General features: G+C 38.9%; 1 protein-coding gene across 1 annotated transcript; it reads right to left on the bottom strand.

The window, feature by feature from the left end:
* Positions 1-4,955: 4,955 nt before the first annotated feature.
* On the bottom strand, positions 4,956-19,310 carry LOC104274663 (vacuolar protein sorting-associated protein 4B; the record flags this gene model as incomplete). The annotated part of the gene is made up of 10 exons (XM_009870356.1): positions 4,956-5,401; positions 7,132-7,269; positions 10,197-10,416; positions 11,945-12,026; positions 12,200-12,348; positions 13,795-13,951; positions 14,195-14,314; positions 16,329-16,396; positions 17,657-17,807; positions 19,099-19,310. Coding segments are annotated over 10 exons (1,399 nt in total), but the record flags the coding sequence as incomplete, so codon positions are not given.
* Positions 19,311-21,170: the final 1,860 nt, after the last annotated feature.

The raw sequence follows: 21,170 nt of genomic DNA, 5'->3' as shown, positions 1-21,170 counted from the left end.
GAGCCCATCTAAACCTGGAAGGAGCAGGCACCTCGCAGTCCTACAAGCACCGGACAGAGGTAATTTTGCAGTGAGCACCTGTGGTGTGTTCAGTGGGTCATCCCGCAGGTGCGGGCATCTCAGAGGCATTTGTAACCAGCGTACCTGGACAGACACATGTATCATGGCCATTTAGGCTATGACAGTATTGATACATGCATCTCTGCTCCATCCCAAAGCTTCAGGATGAAGATGAAGGGCAGCCAGAAGATTTTAGGCTCTGTGAGCAGGCCCTGTACTTTGCTCCCGTGGAAGCTCCTGCTAGGCTGCTGCTCCAGAAGGTTTGCGGCGAGGCAGGCAAAGTGCCTGCCTGCTTCCACGCTGACAGTGGGCACGTGCGTCACGGGGATGAGGATTTTAGGCAGGTTGAAACAAACTGAAAAAGAAAATGTTTTTAAATCAGAGACGGAACAAGGCCAGACACAAACACACAGGTCCATCAAAACAGCAGCAGCATAAAGATTAAAAAAACCCCATAGTAATGGCTTTGCTGTTCAGTTGTGTGCAGAGCAATTAGTGCCTGTGATTAATTCATTAAAACATTGTTAAAACTCCAAGTGACATCAGGCTCAGTATGAGCATTTCAACTGTCATTTTAAATGTCACATTTGCAAACAGCAGTCAGCTACTCTTCTAGGTTTTCTAAAATCTTACCCCCTAAAACCTGCCTTGACAGGTTAGAGCCTCCCAGCTATAGCCCATGCTCCAGCCTTGAAGGAGGGGAGGAAGCAGAAACGATCATTTGAATGTGTATAGTTTTAATTTTCATTTTTCCCTAGCTTTCCATTGGGCAAATGATTGACTTGACTCTTCCAGAGGCCAAGTCACAGCTAGAAGTAACAGTCCTTATTTGCCACTGTATTTCCTGTAGGAGATGGTGATATTTATAGCAATTTTCTCAGTCCCTTGCCTGAGCTGACTCGTTATTGCTAAGATGCTGACAGAGCAGGAGCAGAAGGCAACTACTCCAGCTGAGATTTTTGAAACAAATTACCTGTGGACAGTCACCATCCCACAACAGTGTGAGTCAGAGGAAATTACTGTTTATAGTTTACAGAACGCATGTGACACGGAGCATGTTTGAAAGCAAAGTGCCTGCCTTGAATAGCTTAGATTTAAAGTAGCTGAGGAAGCAGAGGAGGAGGGAGGGGAAGCAAAAGCAAATCTTGCCAATTCATGGCATGGTGCCTGGTAATAGGTGACCGAGCAGGAAAGAAATCCCTGGCTCCATTATCAACATCGCACCAGCTCTCAGGTGCTGGTGACTTGTTTCCTGGAGATGTCTCAAAACACAACCAAAGCCATTTTAGAAGAGAACTTAGCTCCTGCTGCGATTGCAGACGGGACCTCGTATTTTGGGTTTATGACTAACGTTTGAAAAGCCCAAACAAATGAGCCCTAAGATGTCAAGCGTTTCTCCAAAAAGACTGACACATTGCACACGTGGCAGGTACCGTGCGCAGATGGTACAGTCAGATGGGCCCTGGCATCCCCCAACACGGAGCTGATGTGAGGAAGGGAAGAAGTATCCCTGAGCGTTCATTCGTCAAGTTGGAGCGTCTTCTTAGGTAGGATAAAGGATGTAAAGGAGAGTAAACAGAAAATGGCACAAAGCAGCGACCAAGTCAAAAAGCTACCATCGGAAGGGTGTGTGTGTAGAGGAAGGGAGGGAGAGGAATAATTCTAATTAGGTCACAAGGACCAAAAGACAAGTAACAGGACAAGCTTATCTAATACCTGGGCTGTCAGTACACAAATGCCAGGACGGAGGATAAACGAATAATTAAAGAGTTTTTACACAGCTAATTATGATGACAGAGGATTTGTGAAATAAAAATCACTTGGCTAAAATTTTGTTAATAAAAAGCCAAAGAACAATCGAAGGGGAAAGCACTTGGAGCTGTGCCACAAGAGCTACAACAAAAACAAAGGAACAATGTTTTGAAACGAATTATCTGTTGGAAAAGGAGCACAGTAGGAAACAAACAGTCCGAGTTCTTGCAATAGTTTACGTAAGTTATGGGAATGGCTTTAAGTCAACCATGATTACTAGGATGAATCTGGTTAAGACCAAAAACATGCATGGAAGCCAATCATGAAGCAAGCTTGTCATTCTGGAGCAAGGAAAGAGTAAACACCAAAATAAAGGTGTTCCTGCATATTTCAACAAATTCAGAGCTATTGGAAAGCTTCCTGTCAGGATAATCCTCAGAAATAACATAAAAATTTTGGAATATAAAAGACTAAATAAACACAAAGTAGATCAAAATGCTTGACCAGAGAACATTCAGCAGCTTCTTTGCTTCAGCTGACAAAAAGAGCAAACCACGATCAGACACTCCTGACAGACAGGAGCATGAACAAATGCTGATCCAAGAACATCTCCCTCAACTACACAGGCTCTGCTCTACTAATTAAAACAAAAGCATATTCAAAGACCAGCAGATAATTTGAAAAAGAAAACCAATCAAACAACAAACTTAAAGGAGATTTGTACATTTTTTTCTTGTGCTGGAGAACGACAAAACAATGTGGACAGGAAAATCAGGAAAGAAACAAGACTCTGGAGGTCTGTCAGATATGGGGCGAAAAAAAAAATCTAACAAATTAATTTACTGAGCTTTTCTAACCCTGTGAGCATATGCATTGAGATGTATATCAAAACTAACAGGAAATACAGTCTAATGTCAGTGGGAAGAAATAATCTATGAAAAACAGAAGCACATAAACAAAACAACTGATATATTTGAAAGCTTATTTTACCCACAGGAAGGAAAATGACATTTTTTCATATTGCAGTCAGAGTAAGCAGTAACACTAGAAGTTAGGACAAAAATTTGTAAGCTGACTAACCACAGATTGAGTCATACATCACACCTCATGACAAACCCACAAGTAATTTATCCAGTATTTACAGACATTTTGATTTTGTAAAGCAAATGTAAACTTTGATAAATTCTTGAATTTAGAGTATTTTCGATTAACACTGAAAACTAAAGAGTGATTTTGCAGTGCTCTTCCCACTCCCACCCCCCATTTGGCTATCATCTATTCTGCAATAACGTGGCTAGAAAGCTCTGTGATACATATCTTAATTTATTCCCATTTTACAAAGACAGCAAACCACAGTTGTCCCTGTAGCTGCAATTCTAAGCAGCAATGTTTATTTGGACTGTATTTCTAAAAACAACTTTAAACATCAAACATTAATGCTTCTGTTACAGATGTCATCCCACAACGGAGCAAGCAGCAAGATGGAAATTTAAGACATACAGTATACTTTTTTTCTACATTAAAGATAAGAGATTATACAGTTAAGCTGATGGAAACTCATAGGACCAATCAGCCTACCACAAAAAAAGAAGTTCCTGAGAATTTTAGGATTGCAGTAAAGACTCTCATTTTAAAAAAGACCAAGAGACCAGATCTTCAGACAGCAGCTTCAAACCTCTGCGTGAAAGCCCTGCCGGTATGGGGCTCACTTCTAAAGTGTTCACAAGAGGCAGCTATGAAAAAGCAATCCCTTTTCCATGAGGATTAAGTTTATAACCACAGCTGCCTGCACCTACTGGAATTCCTGCCCCCTATCCCCCCCATCCAAAGGGCAACAAAAAGATTTGCATTCCACTGATTGACGTTTACATGTTCCAACATAAGACAAAAGTAAAGCTGTGTGAATGATTTTGGAAAGAACGTTTTATCCTGTTAGTAAACAAAAGCTCAGCACCATGTAGATCAAAGAATTTGCAACTAAATATTTTGTTTAGCTGTTAAACATAGAAATCAAAGTCCCCCAAAAAACAATAATCAAGCAGTAAATACTTGAACATAACATCGAAGAAATACTCAAAGAACATAGCTGATGTTGTACTGTAACATTTTACTTCATTTAAGTACAGCAAATTTCACCCGTCCTATGATTTATAAAGTACGCAAAATATGTACAGAAAGGAAACCAAACCCCATCAAAAGATGATCATACATGTGTATATGTACATACACACACACAAAATGTGCAAATTTCTTTTAATGCAAGTTAAACAAAGCATATGCAGGACAGAGTTGTACAATGACAATGGAACACAGAGTATTCTAGGTATCCTAAGGATGTTTCGTATCTACAGCCAGTGCAAACTTACAAGGCACAAACTCAACGCCGACACTGTAGTGTTGTAAGTTACATTCAGGCACATCTCAATTGGTAGTTCTTCAGAAAAAGATCAATGGAAGTGCTACTCCTGTACTAAAGTGCCGGCCTTCTCTCAAAGTTGAAGCACTAAACTGATGCACCCTACACGCAACAGTTACCAGTAGGGTTCCGAGTCAATTAATCACCCGAAAGTCTGTGGCTAAAAACATCTGTTATATTTTTTCCCAAAATACCTCCCATACATTCGCCAAAGACTACTTATACCTTGCCAGCCTTGGCATGTGGAATCTTGCAGGATGTTGCTAATGCTTTTTTCTAGCTTTAGTCCAACTCCTGCAGAAACTAAATCCAGATTTAAAAACAAACAAAGGAGACACATACAAAACCACAGCCAGCAACACACCTTCTGAGATACTTGCATTCAACAAACTTCTGCTAAATTGCATAGTGACAGTGTGTACCAGCTAGTAAAGAGTTAAAAACAAAAGCTTGCTGTTTAAGGCAAAATTTTAGCATGGCAGAAAAAGCCAAATACCAGTTCCGTCAGTATTTAAACAAAGTACTGGCCCTTGTAGTCTTGTCCTCACAGTGTTTTCTTTCTTTAATAGCAAATCCACACTTGCAGTATGCTTGATTAGCAAATTTTGTTGCATTTTTCTAAAGGAAATGAGAGCAATTAATGTGTCAATTGATTGACTGATAGTGAAAACACCTGCCAAATATGTTTTCTTCCACCCCTCAGAAAAGGGCTTTTTGAGCCTACTGGAAATTTAAAATTCACTTGTACTCAGGTCTAATAGTATCTAAAATTGAACTGATCAATTAAAACTTTTCTATTATTTAACAGACATTACCACATCACTTTGCTGTCTCACCCTAAAATTGCATTTTCATATCCTTTTTCAATAGAAGACATTTAATAGACATCTGAGGAAAACAATACAATATAAAAGCTTAAGGGTCTTTGCAAAGGTATCTTCTAATCCTTCTGCAAAGTAAGAAAGGAGTTATTTTATCGGCATTTTTTGAAGTGCCATCGATAAAAGACACAAGAATACTTAAGAAAGCAAAAAAAAAAAAAAGTTCTAATGTTCCACATGTATCTTTGGTTTAGCCTTCCTGACCAAAGTCTTCTGTAAACTTCTTCAACTTCTCCAGGTCCTGTTCATTAACTGTCGGTTTTGTGCTAGCTAACGACCTGAGCATATCGGCCTGTCAAAAAAAAATAAAATAAATCAGAAACAAGTATAGCACCACTGCTAACAATTTTGTTGCCAAGACAAATATGCATTAAAAAGCCCATTAAAACAGGATGACGAGAGGAGATCCTGCTTACACAAAACTAAGCCTAAATACTTCTGCACCGAGGCAGCTTTTTTAAACCTGTGAAGGGAGACAACTGTCAGTTTTTTAATAACAAAACCACAAGGTACAGGTTTAAGTCACTCATCCATTCAAGTTTTTTTATCTCTTCTTACTGAAAAGAACTGAAGTTCCTTTTCTTTTAATCCATCTTTAACTACAGCAGTTTAAAGTGGAAAATAATCAGATGTTCTCATGTACTCTTCGTAGTCCAACAATACAGGACAGTCATTTGTGATTCATCTCTGGCAAAGTTTTACTGCTCATGATGGGTAATTTCTGTCTCTTCATTTTCTTAGATAAATATTTAAATTCTAGAAAACAGAGTTCATAAAAATCACAAGGCTATGAAGCTGGGAGCAGTCATTTAAACACCCCTGAACAAAAAGGGGCAAGAAAACTAATCAAGTCCTAGCCAAAGGCCTAGCACCTCACATTACTATAAAATTATGGGTAAAACCAGAAGTTAGTGCCATGAATTCCTAGATTTGAGCTTTGTCTCATCAGACTAGAGATACTTTATTAATAAAGTATTAAAGCCTGACCTTTTTAAGGACAATAACTCCACTTAGACACTAAAACAACCACCTATGCAACTACAGTGCATCAGAGCCCTGGTACCATTAGGAGCGCACAAGAAATCGTTATGTTTAATTCCAGGAAGATCTAATTAAAAATCCACTTAAGACCATGCAGGCACCTCAGGGCACAAATATGCACAAAAAATTCTTTTCTGACATATAGTGATGGCTGTATTTAAAAACCAGTATCTACTGTTTTAGAGGTTTGTGACACCCACAAAATACACTGATTTCTTTCGTTCATTACAGGACGTTCATTACAGCATACAAAAAATGACAGCATTGTAGATTATTCCAGGAAGATCTAATTAAAAATCCACTTAAGACCATGCAGGCACCTCAGGGCACAAATATGCACAAAAAATTCTTTTCTGACATATAGTGATGGCTGTATTTAAAAACCAGTATCTACTGTTTTAGAGGTTTGTGACACCCACAAAATACACCGATTTCTTTCGTTCATTACAGCATACAAAAAATGACAGCGTTGTAGATTTGTTATCAAGTCCTTCCCTCAAATACTGTACTTAAAATTCAGAATCTTCTTTTGTTCCTCTTGGGGAAAAATCACAGTATCAGTGTCCAGCATTTTTTTTTTTTTTTGAAACAGTTACTAAAAACGATGCTACAGAGTGAAGAGAAGGAAGCACATCGTGAGACAGGCATCCCAAAGGTTTTGCTTGAATAAAAGACAAGTGAAAGAACAGCAAAAGAGCCAGATGCTGTCTGTGGATGAAAGGACGGTAGCTGCGTGCCAGCAGATGACAACATTAAGAAAGAAATGCTTATCAGGGATGGAGAGCTGGCTTTTCACAAGCATGCTGTACTGTAGCGCCGTATGTTGGGAGTTCAAGTGTTACCTGGCACATCCAGCATTTCTGAAAGCAAACAACTCATCCCATTGCCTTGCATAACCGTATGGAAAAAAAAGGGTCTTTACCTTAAAGTCTTTTCAGAGTTCTGCACAGCAAGAAAGAAATGCTACAAAAGAACACCTACCATGGAAACTTGAGGCTCCAGCAATTTATCGCCTGGAACGTCCATCCATGTCATTTCTATGGCTTCAGGATCACCTGGAGAGCAAGGGGTCAACAAATCTACCATAACATTTGGATTAGACACTGATGGTCCTTTTACCTAAAAAAAAAAAAAAGAAAACATTCCATTTATAGCAGTTAATTCTGAAGACAAAAATCCAGAAGCTGAATAGTGTCTTTAGAGCAAAAATATTCCTTGGTTTTATGCAGATGCCTCACCCATTGGGAAGGCTTGTCCCGTGAAAACAGAAATTGTGTAAGTGCATTGTTCACTTCGGAAACATACAGCTGTAGCCAGGTCAAGCCCCAGGAGCTGCTTCCTCCTAAGGTTGAGGATTTCTTTGGAAAACTAACATGGCAGGAAATTTAGCTGGAGAAGACCACCCTCCGTAGTCCCGGATCACTTTGGGAGTTCCTTCATCATCGGTTCACAGCTTTCTAAAAACCTCTCAATAATTACCCCTGAGTGTCCCTTGAGTTAGGAAGCCACAGTGGCTTTTCAGTCTTTGACACACCCAACCACAGAGTCCCAGAACCTTTTCCAACACCACCCCAGCAGCACTCGACAGAAGACAGGGCCATCTAGTGGGAGAACAGACATTGTCCTTATTGTTTGGTTTTTTTTTTTGTCCCAGACACACACACACAAGCCAAAAAAAAGCAGCACCAGGGACCTGCTCCCTTTCTGCAACTCCTTATCTGGGACCCATTCCTTCGCCATTACCTGAAGCATCACACACCTTCAGAAAGTCAAAATGTATGCAAAGACTTAAAGACAATACACTAACTGCCTATTTTTAACAGCAGGGAAGGGAATTTAAAGCACGAAGCCAGAGAGCACCCATCATAATATTCAAAATGCACTCTGGCAAAGCTGCATTATCACAGAACAAGGAATTGCTTACAATGAATTAGTAATAACTGAGGAAAGCACAGTTTAGCTGGGGCAAGTTGTTATGCAAATAATTAATAAAGCTAAGATTTTGCTTATAAAACCAGGAAATATAAAAATAGGATTGTAAAAATAGGCATTCACCTATAAAAATAGTAAACTGCATCCAATTAAAGTACTAACAATACAAGTGGAATCAGCTCAGCTTATATTAGAGCCCTCAAAGTACTGCAGTTGTGGGGTTTTTTCCTTTCTTTTTGGGGGCCAAAAGGAGGTGAGGATTCATTTTGGGTCACTCTGCAAACTGTGACAACTGAGGTTATCTCAAGTGCTCCATGGTAGCCTGAGACAAGGCTCAGATTCTTCCAAATTTTAATGAGGGGCTAAAAGGTAACAGCTCTTTAGCCAGAAATGTCATTGTCACTTAAAGTTACCAGTGAATAAATACTTCAGGCATTACTGCTTAAGGGAAGGAAGTAACTAGAAAATCCTTGATACATCAAAGCAGCTGCTTCTTTTAAAACAGTTTATATCACAGTGTTATTGCCGAGCTGTCGCCCAGAAGAAACTTATAAAAATCAGTGTTTCAAAACACTAATTTTTAAACTCAAAAAACCTTTAATTCCCTGCTGCCCTCTCCCCCCTGAAAAATGACAAGCTCTGGGTGTATTTTAATAACCAGAGTTGAACAAGCTTTTCTCAATGCAGACTTTGGAAACTTACACAGCCCTCTCATATTCTGAACCTTACTGGATTCAAGCGTTCCTTTCTCTTCCAATCTTAAGCTGAACGTGTTACTTGGAAGAAACTACATGGAGAAAAAGAGCCTGTCTTCAATTCAAAATAACTGTAGCTCTTCAGTGTAGGGCCCTTAATCCTGCCTGAGTTACCAGTAAAAAAATAAATTGTAATTGTAACTGAAATGACAGAAGTGCTCCCAACACAAGTCACATGCTACAGCTTAGGATCTAAAATTTTTCATACCTGCCCCAACCCCACATCTGCTCTTTAAAGGAGCAACAAATAGAAGCTTCCTTTACAGCAGCAAAAACCTCTGCAGAATACCTTGATCCACCTTCACCCAAGATATATTACTTTCAACAAAATCAAAGTTTGCATTGAAAATGTAAACAAAAAAATACTTTTAGTCTGGGTCTACTCTTAACAAAGATACTACACAGGAAAAATATAACTTTATATGTAACAATATGCATTACATTTATTTGGAACTCTGTTTATAACCATTTATAACATTATCACACTTTTTTTTCCTCCACTGAAGAGCTTAATAGTTTATAGAGAACAACTAATTTGATTGAACAAGACCTGTACGTGCAAATTCTCTGGGGAAAAAAACAATCCCAGATCTATTGGACTTGCTAAAGAACTCTAGTTGGTTCTCAGCCAGATAAAGTTTCTGACATCTAAACATTTATAACAAATGTTTCATAAGCCAGTACCTGGGACACAGAGGTAACTGTAACATGAGCCAAGCAATATAGTTTCAACCGTGTATTTAGAGTGCACCTAAGTAAGTGTAAACTAGTTTTCACTTTACAGGAGCATCCACAGGATCCTCTATGTTGTCCAAACAACAAAACCCAGCCCCCATATCCTTACTGCTATAACAAGAAACGCTGACTCAATGTTTTTACCAGAACTTTACAAGAACCTTAATTTTTCAGTTAGAAAAATAGGCCAAATAAGCAGAATGTGCATAATTACAATCCATCTGTTCCCATGTGGCTGAGGGATACATTTATTTAAATATGCTAGAAAAATGTGAAGAACTGTGTAACTTGATCCAGAAGAAGAGCACCTCCAGAACATTCCCACTTAGGTCAAGCTTCCAACTGAATGCTTTTAACACTACCTAGAGACATCAGGGGTTACCAGAGCTTGGATCTCACAGCACGAATACCCAGAAACTAGCTCTGCCAGACTTATGGCAGGACTAGGGGCTGGGATGGGGAAGGAAAAAGAGGAATACCCAAGCTGCCCCCTGGTTGATAAAAAGGACGTTCATAAGAGTGCAGTATTACCCAAAACCAAATTCAGTTTACTTGCAAGGAACTTCTGAATTAAGACAGTTTTTGGAGATGAAATAACTCAAGGAGTTTTTGATTTCTGCTTACTTTTTTAAAGTGAGTAGCTGATTGCACTTTCCTAACAGGCTGCATCAGTGCATCACGTACAATGATGCTTATATCTGCACCAGAATAGCCGTCGGTTTTCTTTCCGAGCTCTCGATAATCGGATTCTGTCAGGACGTTTGGAGTTGACCCAAGGTGAAGTTTGAACATCGCAGCCCTAGCATGGTCTTCAGGTAAAGGAATATAAATGCGCTTCTCAAACCTGGTTTAAAACAGAAAAAAAACAAAATGTTCCACAGATGCTCGCTCACGCAGGTGCACAGCAGAAAGAAGCTTATGCAAAATACAGCTTGTTCCTAACAACATTAGAAAGAAGCAGCTTCCATACTATAAAACTTAAAAAAAGTCTGTTCTCATAAATAATACTGTAGCTAGCATGAGCAAACTTCCAGAATATAACAACTACTTCTTTTTGATGACAAAGTTCACCTCTTCAGATTGATGTTTTTCCAGATTCTCTCAAGTAGAATCTGTATTTTAAAAGAAAAAATTGAGGGGAGAAAGTCATTAAGAGTTGAACAGTTTTCACATTCAAAGAAAGAACTGCCCGATAAGCTGACACAGACACTTTCTACAGCCTCTTGAACTCCTGTTTTCAATACAATTGTCAATAGAAAATGTTGATAACTGCAGTTCTTCCTTTGAAGCGGCATCTGTGCTCACAGATGCCTTCCACCTCCCACCAACAAAATACAAGTGACTCCAATTTCTGTAGAACACATGAAAAAGTGGGCCAAATCCATAAAAAATTAATTTCATTACTCTCATTGTTGTGCAAGTTCCTTTAAGTCTTACGGACAAGAGTTAGAGAGCTACTCTTTTGCTCTGCAGAGAATCATAGAATGGTTTGGGTTGGGGGGGGCCTTTAAAGGTCATCGAACCAATCCCTCCTTGCCAGGGGCATGGACACTGCCACCAGATGATGTTGCTCAAAGCCCCATCCAGCCTGGCCATGTCTGTCTCATATTGTGTATCCCAAAGCTGGAATTTTAAGAATGACTTGAAATTTTAAGCAACACTTGCACCTCTACATCTGTCTCACACAAAACTATCGTCATACAGGTTAGGAGCAACCTCTGGAGGTCACCTGGTCCAACCCCCAATCAAAGTACGGCAAAGCTTGAATTAAGCACATAAATAAAAGTCAGTGACAGTCATGAAAAAGTAATGTTTCTTTAGCTTACAAAAATGACCATTATCCAAGCTGTGCCTTCATATATGAAAATCATATTTGCCACACAGCTGTATTTGTCCTCTGCTGCTCTGCAGCTCAAAGAAAGATCCAGCTCATCAGATACAGGTATGGAAGCCCGTTACCTACAAACAGCAGCTAAAACATGCACTGAACGGTCACAGATTATGCCTGATTAGTAGAAAATCATGGGTGTTTCTGTGTAACACAGGGCTACAACTCCATGGAAGGACTCAAGCTACTCAACAGTTTAAAAGCTGAAGAGGAAGGCTCTACTCCCTCTTACCACAAGGAAACAAAATAGTTTTCTGTTTGCTCAAGCACAATCATCTAAACTACAGGGCCAATATAAGAATGAGCAACCTACCTCCTTGAAGGGGCAAGAGGCTATTCCTTTGGCTCAGTCCATCTCATGGAGCTGAGCTGTGGAACATTAATCACACATCCAAACATGAGCTGGATGGCTACCTCGAGTAGTCTCAGACTGAACCCTCACAATAGTGGTGAATTTCATACCATGAAAAAAATGCCATCCTACCGTCTCCTGATAGCAGAATCCAAAACCCAGGGTATGTTCGTTGCTCCTAAGACCAAGATTCCTTCGTTGTCAACACCAACACCTGTATCAGGGCAGAAATCATTTCACCGCTTAGATAATCAACAGAGACTGTTTTAAAATGTCATCAGAATTTAACAGGGTGGAACTGCAGATCTTTTTGGTGTTCTCATGCAAGCTACGCTTAAAATATGTATCTTAATTCCTTTGACTAACTCTGAAAACCGAGTAAATTACCTTGCATCTGGACTAGAAATTCTGTTTTTATCCGTCTAGCAGCCTCACTTTCATTTTCACTTCTTGACCCGCAGAGGGAATCTATCTCATCAATGAAAATAATAGAAGGTTTGTTCTCTCTGGCAAGCTGGAACAAGTTTTTCACTAATCTTAAAAAAGGAAACAGCTTCAGTTATCTTAATGATTACACTAGCAAAATCATAAAATTTAAGATTATGATACAGTCATTTCCTTTAGAGAAAGATAAAAAAGTGTTAATATAAAGCTATTCAAAGGCACAATATTCTTCCATCTCAAAGAATTAGTATTATCCTGAGGGAGACAACCCAGCATAAAGGGAGGCGAAACATTTTAGAATACTCCAGGCATAGTTTTACAAGAAAAAGCTCATTTTCAGTTTACATTTCTACAAGACAGCCCAGGCTAAACAAAGTCACCACTCTACACAGATTCAAAAGAACATGGCATTCTCTTATTTAACATTTGCAACCTAATCAGACTAACTAAAGATTTCGTATGATATAACATGTACATTTACTTTATACAACTTTAATAAATACTTTTTATATGATAGGAAAAGTTGATTTGCCAAAAATATCTAGCCATGTCTTAAAAAATAACATATTTTACAAAGTTAAAAAGGAAAATAAATAAAACATGCTGGGAAATTCTTCACATTACCAGCACTAAATCTCCAGCAATAGTCTCAAAAGAAGTCAAACAGAATAAAAGGTCAAGCTGGATTCCAGCTTTATATTCATTTTGCAACAGGAAAGCGGCTCAAGGTTTCCAGCTTTTACAGAAAAATCACAGGTCAAACACTTTACCTAATAGCCTTTCTTCTTCATCCTATCAACTTTAACTAGTGCTGCTCCATTGTCCCACACTTCAAACTATTAAAACACAGTTTTGACAAGTATTTTCATCATCACATTAAAGTCCTTCCTGTACAACAAATGCAGAGTTGGTTCTTTTTTTTTTAAATTGAGGAAATCCTCCTTGGAAGCCTAGACAAAATCCTGCAGTTCTAGACTGCAGCCAACATGGCACTTCAGCCTTTGTTTGTTAATGTGATACGTAAAGACAAGAGTTAGCATGCAAAACCATAAAATCTTTTTTTCATGGTTGCTTCTCTCCTTCACCCTATTTTTCCAAGTCTGTTATGTCTTCCAGATGTTGTCTGAAATGAGGATAAAGAAAAAACACCTCTGTATGGGCAGAGAAAGGCCACACACTAACAGCACAGCTGCTGAGACAGATGAGTGGGGAGAGGCAGAGTACCCCAACGCTTCAGACTGATGCAGTGTGCAATCCCAGCTGAGTTCAGAAGGGCCATGACCTTCATCGTGCTCCCAAAATGTTAAGACTTTCTTGAGCACTGAAGAGAAAGAAGTCCAGCTGCAGCAGCACAAAAAACCAGCACATGGTCGTATCTTCACACACTACTGCAGCATGAAGCATAGAAACACCTGAAGTTTGATTTTAGAAAGACATGACCCCTCCCTCAGATATAATTTCTTTACAGAAACTTATATAGCTTCATATCAATTTCTTCTTGCCAATGTTTTCCTGGACCTCTGGCAACTCCAACTTACTTTTCACTTTCACCTAACCACTTTGAGACAAGGTCAGAGGAAGATACTGAGAAGAAGGTGGAATTGTTTGCTTCTGTCGCCACAGCTTTTGCCAAGTAAGATTTGCCTGTTCCTGGTGGTCCAAAGAGGAGAATCCCTCTCCAGGGTGTTCTCTTTCCTGCAAGAGAGAAGCCAGCAATCTTTACTACACCACAGAAAGACTGAACCTATTCTTCCACTAAAGTCCCTCTAATTTATTCAGAGGTTTTTCCATATCTACCCATGAAAACTCGTGTCAGATGGATCACAATCTCCTTGCTAAGAGCTCAGCTTGAGTCTCTGACACATTGACATAACATTCTTCTCAGACCCCAGTACCAGTATTGACTGGCCAATGGCAAATAAATGCTGTAATTCTGACCTGTAAAGAGGTGTGGAAATTTAATGGGCAGTATCACGGCTTCTTTAAGTGCTTCTTTGGCACCTTCGAGGCCAGCAACATCACTCCATTTGACATTTGGTCGCTCCATAACAATTGCTCCTATAAGAAAAGATTATATAAATCAGTGATTTTCACAACTTCAATTAATTCTTTTTTTGGGGGGAAAAAAAAAAAAAAGTCTTAAGAAATCTATGTCCATACTGAATATAACCAAGGTATTTCTAAGTAGATATAAACACTGAATACTATTAGTCAAATGGATGTTATTTCTAGAGAAACTCGTCACATTGTTTTAGCACAATAAGCCACAAGATTGACATGACCAATTTCTGTCAACAATTTCAATTGCTAGCCATTTGGAATTTAGAGTCCAAAAGTAACATTGTATTGTTAAGGACGCTAAAAATTTTAGACACAGTTGACTGCAAACTGCCTTAGCTGGCAATTAATATATTGGAATTAATGCAACCACCCACTTCCAATGCATTAGATTCTTTTGCTAGGTTGATGACATCTCAGTTTTTCTTAAAGTAAACAGAACTGTGGGATCCATCACTGAAATCATTAGCGAAACAGGTAACAGATAGGAAGAGGAAATTATTTCAAAGTTGAAGTATCACAGTTATCTGCACCAGACATGCCATGGTAACTGAAATAACTGCACTGTAAGAGATTGGCTGTACCAGGATACAAACAGAACTGGAATCACAGGCTTTCTAATTTTGTAGGTGTAAATTAATAGCTGGAAGACTAAGCAACAGACTGCTAAATGCCTTTAAAATTCTAGATGAGAGTACACGACATTAGACCTACACCCAGTCTGAATGTTACCGATCACTTCTCCCACAATAAAAGTCAAGTTGCTGTTATAGTTAAAATCTTGATAAATACCCACAGATCTGGGAAAGCTCCACATGGCAAAGTCTGCTAGGAGTAACAAGGCAGCAAAATTAAGTGGAGGAAATTTCTGTGGTTGTTGTGGGAAGCAAAACTAAAACAAGTAATCTGAAGGCTGCCCAGAGTTTGTATTATTATCTCAGTAACAGACTCCTGTGCGAAGTTCAAAGGTACCAAGGATCTCACACCTCAGACTTTCAAGCAATCAAAGGTATAAGCAAGGACACTGATATTCTACAGAAAGCATCAAAGAAGTGGTGGGTGCAAGAAAGTATTTTGTGACAGACTCACATGGGAAAAAACCAAAGTAATTAGAGAAACAGAGACAGGATGAGCGTCCAATGCTTATCATTTTTCTGTCATTTTAAAATACAGCAAACTGCCCCATATAACTGTGTATATCATTAAACAAATGTGCAGAGAAGTAGAAAAAGCTTGGTGCAGTTTCCAAATATGATACAATAGCTCATGAAATTACACAGGCAGAAAGATCTCTGTTACACTGAAAAAACAGGAGAAGAACAATGCAAGTTCTTCAGATCCATAAGCACTTTCAGGCAGCGAAGCTCTGAACAGTTCTTCACTATTAAAGAGTAATAAATATCAAGCAAAGCCTCTTTTTCTTTTTTACTGTGTACAAAACTACTGGAAGCTGCTATACATTGCATCACTGACTGTATTCACTATTTGAGTTCAAAATCCCAAACTACTATGTTACTGAACTGGAAGAGCATCATCACTGCACATGAGAAAATGCTGCCTGTTATTACAAACTGGCAAGAATCCAGAACTCCTCCATTTGAGCAGAAGCTGTTTTGTAAAAATGGTCCTGCTTAACACAAAGCATTTGTACGACGTCTGTTATCTCAACCTCTAGGCAATACTCTCATGAACCTATGAGTAAAAAAACACTCATTCAGTCTAGCCAACAGCTACCTGGGATCTTGCAACTTCTCCCACTGGAAAATGCTATCCTGATAAATGGTATTAACATGAAGCAGAGTATAGGAGATAGGTTTCAATATATTCACTGTATAATTTCATGGCATGCAAATCCATACTTCCAGAAAGACAATGCCTTTGTATGCTAAGAGAACACACTAGCTGAGCCACTTAGAGGCAGTAACTTAATCCGTAACATTTAGGTGGCAAACCCATAGGATTGTTTTTGACTGACATAAGCCTTATTTAAAGAAAAAGAATGTTTCAAAATTACCTTGAAGTTGATTCTGCAGCTTCTTTTTTTCAGGATCCTCTGACTCCCCTTCCCCATCACTGTCATTCCTGAATTGGAAACAAGAAAAAATGTTGAAATAAAAGAAATTGCTGTCCTAAAGATAAACCAGAATGCAAAAAGCAGAAAAAACACCAGTCTGAGGAATGAAAGAAACCTTGAGAAGCTTTCAGATCTCTACAAGTTTACATCATTGCACTCCAGCTTTTCTAAACCACATTTTTTCTAATTCACCCACCTCGCCATTTCAACTTCTTATGGGTCTGAGCCCTCTTAACTCACTTCTACATGCTTTGAGCCACCATTCAGGAAACAAAAGCCATTGTGTTGAGCAATACAGAAACACTGAAATGGTTTATTTGTAGATGCTGGCACTTATGCCCTATCTGGAATTGCATCAGGAGAGTGTCAATTCCATCTACTACTATGAAAGTCTACACCTTGGTCTTGTCAGAGCAAAGGGAAACTGGGAGTTAAAGAAGGAAAAAAGAGAGACTAGATAGTTAACAACTGGAGCATAAGTCATGACAATAGATGCAAACCTCTGATACTACCAATTCCTTCCATTATAAACCAGCCGAACACAGTACAGCTCAAAAACCAAAACTTATAAGACAAGCAGACACAAAGGAGACTAAAAATCAGGTGAAGTTTCAAGACAGAACTGAGCAACTCTAGCTGTTCAGGCCTGCTAAAACAGGCAATCCCACCAGAAGGTATCATCTTGAATCCCTCCTACCCCTATAAAGGAAGCAGCAAATGCAAAAGAGGTCCTCCTTATTCAGGTGGCTCTGCTTGTTCAGCTGCCCGACCCAAAGTGAAAAATAAATCTAATAAAAGGAAACCAGTGGAGAGACTGAGCAGCAGCACGGGATCAGAGCGATTCAGTCCATCTTTCAGAACTTCACCCTACATAGAGCTTTGCACCTGTTATGAAGTGTGAGACAGATAAAAGTTGGGCCCCACTAATCATCAGTCTGAACTTATTTTTCTAGTTAGTAAGTATTTAAATGTAGAAAAATTATAAGGGTCATCCAGCTCATTGCCATTACATCCAATAATCATGTGTTAGTCTGAAACAGGTTTCACTCTTCAGTGAATTTCCTACGCGAACGTTTGCACATTCTAGTAAACAAGCACAGAAACGCTTGTGATGCTAATTCATGTTGTTGGGGATTTTTATTAGTCCACTGTATGTCAGCATTAGCAGTTATCTGAAGCATTTAAAAAGCACTAGTTAAAATCATCTTTGAAGAGTTGAATAAGCTGAGTTCAGGAAGTAGTTTGCTTTACCTTCTCAGAAAACATACCCTTTTCCATCAGCAGGACCAGACTCTTTAACTGGTTTTGGTGCAGTTTTTTCTTTCTTTTTCAGATATTCTTTCAGTTTTTCTGCTCTGTCCAAGTATTCTGTACATTTCACTCTAATACTCTGCTTTGCTTTATCACCCTGTGCTTCATCTAAGAGTTTGAAGAGAAACAATGCTCTGTTAGCAGCAACATACACATGCATCAATCAGAAAACAAGACTAAATCTGTCTTCATTATATCTTATCAGTATACCTCTCTCAGGGCTCACCATATAATTAAACACCTCAACTACTTATTTTTCCACTATACCACGGAAAGAAAGGACAGGAAGGATGTCATCACCTACCAGAAAACAAATATACACGTGAACATTGCTTTGGCTTAAAATTTAACGGCAAAAGATAAGGACAGTGGCACTGTGGCTTTCAGTCAGCCTTTCAAGCTGCTATACATTGTCTTAACTCCTTTTCTAAAACACCTCATCAAGAAGCTGCTTGTGCTAAGCAATTTTTATTTAGACGCACACTTTATTTTTCCATAGCCTGCTAATTTTAAAAGATGTTCACATCATGAGGAAAAAAAAACAATTACATAAAGCAACTGAAAAAGTTAGGGGTGGTTCAACAGCCACACTGTTCTCTTCATCACTACTACAGTATTTCAAATCAACAATCAAAAATTTGACTTGTTATGTTTATGTGTTAAGTTTCCAGAAGTACATCAGAATTGGTAAAAGCACAGAAAGTGATATTCTGATAAAGTTCATAAAATATAAATTCATAAGAAGTGACAAACACAGATTACCTCAAGCGATTATAAAGAAAACAGTGGTGCAGTTTTTTCCAAACCCCACTTATGTCAGGCAAGAAACCCTGGCCCACCCAGATTAGAGCTGTACCTACGTTAAGAAAGCCAACTCCTTGCATACAAACACTGGACATGACACAAAAGGTACACAGAAGTGTGAAAAGGCATAAAATAATGAGAATATGGAAACTGAAGAAAAATAACAACGTACAAATCCATCTCATACATTTTGTTGGCCGAGATGAACCGCAAGACTATGACATTACGGAGCAAAAAGTGCCAGCAGAAAGGTTGTAGAAAGGCAAGTGGCAGCAGTTGCCAGGCAAAAACCACTGCATAGATACAACAACAGCTTCTTGGTAACACGTGGTTTTCAGTACAACAGAAATACAGGGATTCCTGTACTTATTGTCACATTTTCTGGTGTAGTGGCCAGCTTGAAACATTGCTACAGAAGTCCAGAGGAGAGACAGCAAAACCCTGCCTTCCTGTCTTAAAAAACCCTAAAACAAAACACAAGTAAGAAATAGCTGATGACGACAGTAAAAATTTAAATACTGATGTCAACATAGGAGATTACTCTATGCAATTTGACTACTAAACTCTACTTAATCATCCAACACGTGACACTTACACTTAACGACATGAAGAAAATATTGCACAGCGTGTTGGTACAAGCGGAAGGCTTCCTCATAGTTTCCTGCTTTATCTTCTTGCGCTGCCTTGCTAGCAAGGTCTATCGCTTTCTGTAACACAAGCAAATAATTAAGCGCTGCATGAGAGCATTTTGCATGAGACACTTTAAACTGTTGTTCTGACTGGTTTGTGATCGCCAGTTTTTCTGTTCTTCAATATTTACCCCAAAAGTTGAAGACAATCCACTGCAAATCTTAGGTGGTGCTTTGTACATGACGGCATTTCTATCCTTTTACGAACAGTGATTATTAACAAATTGCTAACATCTATCAGCACCCAAAAAAGCATAAATGAGAAGAACAAGTTTTAGTGTAGTAAGTCAGAACTACTACTGGCTTGTTTATGCAGTTTTCCTTATCAGCCTCTTGCATTTCTTATGGAAAGATTCAGAAATCCATTCTAAGCAGGGTTGTTTGGTATTTATCACAGATCCAGACACTTTGAACTATGACTGATGACATGAGTAAACACTGTCAACAGCAGAGTGAATACAGGAAGGACAAGATTACCACACACTGAAACCAGCACTTTCTTCCAACCCTATAGCGGGAGACATCTTCAAAGACTGACTGTTTGGCTCCCCTAGAGGGATTTAGGTTCTTGATATCTAAGTGACAAATTCTAGTTACCAGTCCTGGGGGACGGGAGAAAAAACTCCAACCACACAGAGAATGTAACTAAATTATGAGCATCAAGGAAAGTTCTAGGAGAAGTTATGGATGGGTTTTTAATTTATTTGGCAAGCTTGTTTCAAAAACATCCCCCAATCCTACAAACTTGACCACGACCTAAGCCATCGTATTGTATACACTGGCCTGTGGATTTATTGGTATCACCGTTATTCCTTTGCTCTTAAGTGCTTATTACCTTTTATTACACTTTGCTCCTTGGAGTGCCTATAGCACTTCAGGACAATTAAAAATGTCAGTTTGAATGACTAGTTCAGGTAAGTTTTAAAAAAAATGAAGTTGGCTAGCCGAAGTTAACCAACACTAACTAAATCTTCCAGAGTCCCACGTGTATTTTTCCATCTGCAGTTAATTTCTTTTCCTGAGCACTGCTGGTAAGCTCAGGATGACTATAGCAATGTCAGGGAGCAAGGTGGAGAGCTTCAGCTGCAGCAAGGAGGTTTCATTTCCAGTACAGATAACTCTTGCCACTAGGCAGACACTCTGATGTGTTTTAGGCAAAACAAAGCTAATAAAAAGTAACCATGAAAGAAGAAACAGTAAAATCTCTCAGTCTATAGGTTTGTGTTGCTGTCTTGGAAGCAAAGACCATCTCAATCACCAGATCTACCCGAAATCAAAGAGTAATTAATTTAAAACCAGAGATCCAATAAAGCAGATTCTACACCTCTGTTGTGGCAAGTGTTGAAACACTGTAAGCATCTGTTTCTGTGGAAAAGAACTGAATGCTTCTTTTTTAGATAAGCCAGGAGCTGATAAGCATAAAAATGCATACAAATGAGTAGTCCCCTCCTTGCTGCTCACCTTGTACTGGCTCTGCCAGGTCTCTCTTAGCACTATTCAAATCCAGCAAAAGACCAAAAACTAATCCCAAAAAAGACGTTACTTTCTTCATAAAGTTCTTAAGCCCTTTTAGTGACTTAAATTTCCACAGAACAGTCCAATGACTTCTTGATCCAGTACAAACACAGTGATACATGTGGCACTAAATCCAAAGAAAAAACATCAGAGATCACTTGCTAAAAAGGAACTATCAGACAAAGGGCATGTCGCAGCCCAGCTCCTTTGAAACAGAAAATAAAGCTTACATCATGTATTGACTGGTTTTGGTATACTCTGGTTTTGTAAATACGCAAAGGCTATTACTTGGGTATTAGATTCTCAGCTTTACTATTTTATTACATCAGCTGGCATCTTAGCCTGTTACTGTGACAAGGAAGACTGCTATCAAATAAGTAAGAATTTATCAGCAATTGTAGGAACTAGGTCACAGATGGCCATCTCTAACTATCCATGAGGCACAACTTGTGTTTATTGGGCT

The sequence above is a fragment of the Apaloderma vittatum genome, unplaced genomic scaffold, assembly GCF_000703405.1.
Source record: "Apaloderma vittatum isolate BGI_N311 unplaced genomic scaffold, ASM70340v1 scaffold8835, whole genome shotgun sequence".
In the NCBI taxonomy this organism is placed as follows: Eukaryota; Metazoa; Chordata; class Aves; order Trogoniformes; family Trogonidae; genus Apaloderma; species Apaloderma vittatum.
The sequence above is the reverse complement of the archived record's forward strand: the minus strand, read 5'-3'. Positions and strand labels throughout refer to the sequence as shown.